The sequence below is a fragment of the Pogona vitticeps genome, chromosome 3 (genome assembly GCF_051106095.1).
Source record: "Pogona vitticeps strain Pit_001003342236 chromosome 3, PviZW2.1, whole genome shotgun sequence".
NCBI classification, from domain to species: Eukaryota; Metazoa; Chordata; class Lepidosauria; order Squamata; family Agamidae; genus Pogona; species Pogona vitticeps.
In genome coordinates, this window is record NC_135785.1 from 53,724,538 (window position 1) to 53,731,694 (window position 7,157).

Below are 7,157 nucleotides of genomic sequence, written 5' to 3' on the forward strand. Positions count from 1 at the left end.
CATTACACAGGTGGGAAAGGGGTATAATTATTTAAAAGGTCAGGCATGGCTTGTCTTCAGTGCAAGGCGAGGGATTATAGAATTGTAACTTTTCATCTCATATAGAGGCCAGAGGCTTCTTTGTATGTAGTGGTTATATATATATATATTGGGACACTGATATGCTTGCTGGAGGAATCTCCATGCATCCACCATTTCTACCTTCTGTGGCGACACATTGAATGAAAGCAACACCTTTCTGTACTATCTATATGCAAATCAATTGCTACATGAAGCAGCAAGTCTACATGCATTCTTAAAACAGATGCCATACCATTGCTTGTTTATATGAAGAAGCTTGTAGAAGGTGTCTAGAACTTGTAAGTATTTGTAGCATCTGGGTGCTCTCTCTCTCTCTCTTCCTTGCCATGGAGATCCGTTAATTCCCCCACATCTCCAGTTGGCTAACTTCAAGCTTGCAGGGTCTACTTTGTGTTTTTGTGAGATTCACAAACTAGGGCCATGAGCAAATTAAAGGGGAAAGAAGTATTTTAATAAAATGTCAGGTGTGGGGCCATCTGCAAGGTAACCCACCATCTTTAAACACACCCTTTTGATCTCTTTCACTCTTTAGCCTATTTTGGTTAGTGTTGAATACTTCTTTGTTACAGCTTTACTTTTCTTTGTTCCCTTCCTTGTGATGTGTGGTATAGCGTATGGATAGTTGTAGTGGCCAGTTAGCTGAGAAGTTTGAGTTGAGCGTATGTATAGAATAGAGTCTTTTCTTGACTGAAGTGCATTGGCTTTAAGACATCTTTCTTTCTGTAATCCATGTGTGTTTTTTTGAGTGTGTGTGCGCGTGGGTGTAAACAAATAGTTGACAAATGTGAATAGCAGAGTAAACCCCATACAATATGAACAATAAAGATAATTCTATAGCAGGATGAAGCTGTAGTCTTTTTGCTGTTGCTGAGCTCTATGTCCTATCATCCACAGCCAACACAACAGATAGTCAAGGATGATGGACATTGTAATTCAACATCTGGAGGATGATGGGCTCTCTACCATTGTCCTGTACATTTTGCTACAGCTTCACCCTACTATAGAATTGTTTTTATTGGTCATACTGTATGAGGTTTACTCTGCTATTCACATTTGTCAACTACCTGTACAGGTATTTGTTTTAGTTTATGCAAGTGGGAAAGTTTCCTGATTGTATTCCTAAGAGAAGATAACTCTGATGCAGCCCAGTAATGATTCTGGAAACATTTCTGAAACAACTGTTTCCTGTCATAGAATCATAGAAAAGTGAAGTTATAAGGGGCATACAAGGCCATCAAGTCCAACCCCCTGTTCAATTCAGGAATCAAAGCATGTCTCCCAAGTGATTTTTTTTTTCTTAAATGCCTCTAGTGTTGGACCACTCACCAACTCCTGAGGTAGCTGGTTCCACTGTTGTATCGCTCTAACAGTTAAGAAGCTTTTCCTGATATTCAACTGAAATCTGGCTTCCTTTAACTTGAGCCCATTGCTGCGTGTCGTGCATGCTGGGATGATCGAGAACAGATCTCGCCCCTCCTCTGAGTGGTCCTAACCGACTAGATAGGCGGGATATAAATCAAATCAAATCAAATCAAATCAAATCAAATCAATAAATAAATAAATAAATAAATAAATAAATAAATAAATAAATAAATAAATAAATAAATAAATATGATAGCCTTTCAGATATTTGAAAAGTGCCATTCTATCACCCCTCAGTCTTCTTTTCTCAAGGCTAAACATGCCCAGTTCTTTCAGCCTTTCCTCACAGGGCTTGGTTTCCAGCCCCCTGATCATCCTTGTCACCTTCCTCTGAACTTATTCCAATTTCTTAGCATCCTTCTTGAAGTGTGGTGTTGAGAACTGGACACAATACTCAAGGTGAGATCTAACCAGTGCTGAATAGAGGGGGACTAGCACCTCGCGGGATTTGGAAACTATACTTCTATTAATGCAGCCTAAAATAGCATTTGCCTTTTTTTGTAGCCACATGACATTGTTTGCTCATATTTAGCTTGTGATCTATGACAATTCCAAGATCCTTATCGCTCATAGTTTTGCTGAGCCAGGTATCCCCCATCTTGTAACTGTGCGATTGGTTTCTTTTTCCGAGGAGCAGGACTTTGCACTTAATCCCTGCTGAATTTCATTCTGTTGCTTTCGGTCCAGTGCTCCATCCTATCAAGGTCATTTTAAATTTTGTTTCTGTCTTCTAGGGTATTAGCTATTCTGTCCAATTTCTATCATGTGCACATTTGACAAGCATTCCCTGAACTCCCTCATCCAGGTCATTAATAAAAATATTGAAGAGCACCAAGCCCAAGACTCAACTTTGGGGTACCCCCACTAGTTACCTCCTCCCAGTCTGAGAAGGACCCATTAATCATCATCCTCTGAGTATGATTCTGTAGCCAATTGTGTATCCACCTGACACTACCTATCCAGCCCACACTTAGTTACCTTGCTAATCAGGATGTCATGGGGCTCTTTCTGCAGCTGTAGTGCAGTTAATTCACTTGGGTCAATTTGAGCAGGTAGAAAAAATTCAGGACTTGTCAGGATGTCCTTGCTCATACTTAAGGAAACAACTTTTCAGTTGTTCCTACTTTTGGAGAAGCCACCTAGAGTGGTCATTTGACCAGATAGGCAGGGTATAAATAAATTAAATAAATTAAATAAATTAAATAAATTAAATAAATAAATAAATAAATAAATAAATAAATAAATAAATAAATAAATAAATAAATAAATAAATAAATAAATAAATAAATAAATAAATAAAGTGTTCTTTGCATCTTTGCAAGCAGGTCAGTGAGAGTCAGCATTTCATGGATTAAACTGGAGATTATAATGATTGCATGATCTTTGGAAAACAAAATCTGGATCTTTGAAGATCCACATTGAAACCCTCAATCAGTGCTGATACTGATAGTACCAAGTGTATGCATATCTGGCCTGCATTACTAGGCATGGCACTTATTGCTTCTACTGATTCCAAGCCCCTTCCAGTAACTACTAGCCATTGGAGGGCCTAGTTCTTGGCAAGGAGTCCTGCTTTCTCTAGCTGTGTGGGAGTCCTCCCTCTCACTTCTGTTCTGATCCTATCAATGTCTTCACCTTCTTGCGCAGGGTTTTATGAAGCAGGCAGACTGTCACACTCTTTCCTCCTAAGGGTTAATGTGTTAAGAGCTTGTCTAGCAATTCCTGCTTTGAGAAACACAATATAAGTGCAATAACACAGCACCCCTGGATTCAGGTTTTGGGGGCAGGGATGAGGATTAATTCCCGCACTTGATGTTAATGCTTGTCCGAGGAGTTTGCCTTGGGGGGAGTATTGCTAGGGCCGACTGGTCTTGTTAAATGGTTGCTAAGGCCCTGGCATTGTGGCCCAATGGAGTGGCCCACAGTCACGGTCACGGAGGGAATTACACAGCCACAAAGAAATTGTTATTCTCCGTAATCTGCTCTTTGGAGAGTGACTGGGGGAGATGGGCCGGCCCCAGCATGCCGCCGGTGCTGTGATCATGGAAGCGTGTTGGCTCTGGCCAGTGGGGCAGGGCTCACCTTCAGATCTGGGGGACACCAGTGATGCTGGTGCTAATCTGCTTTCTCAGCAATTTTGTTCCTCTGACACAACGGTGTTTACTTGTTTGAACATCTCCCGAGACTCTATTTTGCCTATTGTGTGGTCTTTATCCTCCCCACCCCCATGGGGCTTTAGCCCAGATTACAGATGGAATTAAGGCCTCTGGCTCGGGTGCCCCAGAAAGACTGATACGGGATCAAGGAGCAGAAAGTAACAAAATAACTGGAAGGCAGGGGGGGAGGTGCTAGTTGCTTTAGGGAGTGGAAGCCGTATTGTCGTCCCATGAAGCGAGAGCCAGTGCAAGAGTCTGAAAAGCAGGCGTTCAGTGCTTTGTGTCCAGTTCTGATTAGACCGTTAGGGAGGAGGAGAAGGGCTGGGAACATGTGGGTCTTTAGTGGCTGAATGGGCTTCATTGGTTGCTGTTGTCTGAGTGGTAGTGAGAACTGTGGCAGCCTGGCGTTCTCTTGTAAGGGAGTTGGGGGGGAGGGAGGACAGATGGGGTATGTTGACCCTCAATTAGGAGCATGTATTAATTAATCAGAGAGCTCTGGGCTAGACAACCTTGTAGTTGTAATGAAGGAAGGGGACTGCTTAATTCTCTTTATTCACAGTCTTTTATTCATTAGATTCTTTTGCTTTTCGTGCCCACTGTCTTTTGATAAAGTTTCTTTCTCATTCCATGCCTATTTGTGTCCTCTGTGCAGGAGTTCACAGCCTTTTTGGATATGAAGGCCACATATACATGTATGTTTGTGGATGCACACTCAATCTTAGTACACTCCCATCCCACTGGAGTCCCCACTGAGATCACCTGGTTCTACTGGTTGGATAAATAGCAGTTGAGGAAGCCAGGGACCATCCTTCCTACTCATCGACTGGGCTTTGGGGAGAATTGGGTGGGCTCCTGCCAGCCTTAGGTAGCAGCTACGTGCCTTAGGTTGCACACTCCTGCTCCATAGGGGAAAATGTTTATAATCTTTCTGGAAGCCATGGCTCTCCCCATTCCTGCAGTTAGTGGTATTTTTCTGTTAATGTAAGGTGGGCTGGGTTTTGGGGAAGGGTCTGGAAATTTCTACAACCATTGTGATTGGGTGTCTGCAAAAGCAGGCTAGATTGTCACTCTGGAGCCATGCAGATGTTGATGTACTGCAACTTCTGTCCCTCTGAGCCAGTGTAGTCAATTGAGAGAGGAGCTGAGTGTCTAAGAATATCTGGAGATTGTCCACCCCGTTCTAGAGTTAACTACTGTGTAGTCTGGTTCAAACAATGGGAAGGAATTCAGTTTCTCTTTCAGTCTTGGTTATGTGGGGCAAGAGATGCAGCTTAAATATACCTCTAAGACTCCTTTCAAGATGTAGGTATACCATTTTCCCTCTCCGTCCTAATAGCTAAGGAAGCTGGCTTGAAAGATAAGGAACTATAGGATCTCTTGCAGTGCAAGGAAGGTCTGAATAGTTCTCTTGAACGTGATCATTTGTAATGCATGGAGCTCACAGCTAAGCAGGCAAAGGTACACAGTTTTCAGTACTAAATGCAGTGATTAGTGCTGTAACCTTCTGAGCTACTTGTTAGCTAAGACCTCTGTCGTCCAAATTAATTTTGGGTATTTTTACATAGCCTACTGTTCTATGGCAATGGTTTAGCACATTGTAGCTGAACATAGCAGCAGAGTACAGTGGACCCTCGACTTACAGACGGCTCGACTTACAGACTTTTCGAGTTACAGACTTCCCTGGCTGCAAAATTTAGATTCGACTTGCAGCCAGATAATTGACTTACAGACCAGAAAAAAGCCAAAATGGAATAAAGATGGAACAAAAACGTCCAGTTACGGATTAATCGGTTTTCAATGCATTGTAGGTCAATGGAGATTCGACCTACAGACTTTTCGACCTGCAGCCACCGTTCCAATACGGATTAATTCCGTAAGTAGAGGGTCCACTGTACTTAGAAAATAGTGTTTTGTCTCAAAGAGAGAACTATACTTCAACCAATGTATTTGTCTCGTCTTCTCATTTTTAAAGTTACAACAACTATAATCTTCATAGTTCATGTGGCTTCTGTACCTAGTATGTGATTTATATGTAAGGATAAGTTATATCTGCTTTACAGAGAACACATGAATTCTTATTAATGCTAGAGAGAGAGAGAGATCTGAGTAATAGCTTTTATACTTTCAGTCCAGCATGTTTTTCACTGATCTATTCTTATGTTAAAAATGAAGCCTAATATGATACTGTGTGATTGTGAATATTAAACATCATTATGTAAGTCTGTGCTTGATCTCCTTTTCAGTGGACAGCTGGTCACTTGCCTTGGAACAGATTTTCATCGAGGAGCTGGAGTCCTGGATGTTTTCTATGAAACACCTTTCACCTTGCTGTCTTGTGGTTATGATACCTATATCCGATACTGGGACTTAAGGACAAGCACAAGGTTAGTCCTGGAGCTTGCTTATTTAAGTTGGCTGGAAAATGTCTCTTGCTAGCTTTATGGATGGTTTGTTTTGGTAATCAGAACTGGCTGTAAGAATTAGTGAACCAGTACCTGATGAACAGTTTTTTAAAGCTTTCTTGTTACTTTCTTTTCCCCCACCCTCAAGGGAATGTGTCAAGAAATGGGAAGAGCCACATGACAGTGCTCTGTACTGCATTAGGAGTGATGGAAATCACATGGTTGCCAGTGGCTCTTCTTACTATGGTGTGGTCCGTCTCTGGGATAAACGGCAAACCAGGTGCTTGCAGGTGAGTGAGTGAGTGAGTGAGTGAGTGAGTGAGTGAGTGAGTGTGTGTGTGTGTGTGTGTGTGTGTGTGTGTGAGAGAGAGAGAGAGAGAGAGAGAGAGAGAGAGAGAGACTTGCTTATTGCTGATTACTTGTGTCATATGGAAAGAAGTGGGTAGGGCTTCCTATTTTGGCTGGAGACCTTGCAGTTACAAACCCTAACATAATTTAGGTTGTTGAAAAGATATATTTTTGGGAAGGGATGAATATATGTAACTTCAGCTCCAGAAGGGTGAAATACAAATGTAAGTACCACCTGGTTCCCATCCTTACAGGGCCAAAACAAGGTTTTGGATGTACCTTATTGTTGTGTTTCCATGATAGAGAATTATCTCTGCCTGTAATTTCATGAGACCAGATGAATAGGAGTTATTGTCCAATGAGAACTTCATATGAAAGCTTTGGGTATGTAGGGATGGGAAATGCCAGATGTTTTGACTTCTACCATTTTTTTTTGCCAGTTGGCTGTGTGGGCTCGCCCAATGAGAAATGTAAGCCAAAACATCTGAAGGGTCAGTTTCACCACCAGTGATCTGTGTAGCAGAGATTTGTCAAGCTGTTGCTGATACAATAAGTTAATCTTGTTCATTAGGAACCTAGCAGTGCCCTATCTGTTGTCTTAGTTCAGTTCTGCTACCCTATTACAGTGGGGTAAATTTATGGAGCTGACAGATGTCCAGTGGGATACTGTATGACTGGTATCCAGTCACAGGCTTTTACTACTGAACATTATAAATTGCTTATTTAGACAAATTATATTATTTTGCAG

General features: G+C 41.7%; 1 protein-coding gene across 1 annotated transcript in view; it reads left to right on the forward strand.

The window, feature by feature from the left end:
- The window catches only part of FBXW4 (F-box and WD repeat domain containing 4), a 98,384-nt gene that overhangs the window by 86,303 nt on the left and 4,924 nt on the right, over positions 1-7,157 (forward strand). The window contains exons 7-8 of the mRNA XM_020790850.3: positions 5,903-6,043; positions 6,210-6,351. Of these exons, the coding sequence (XP_020646509.2) occupies positions 5,903-6,043; positions 6,210-6,351 (283 nt within the window). The remainder of the gene's footprint in view (positions 1-5,902; positions 6,044-6,209; positions 6,352-7,157) is intronic.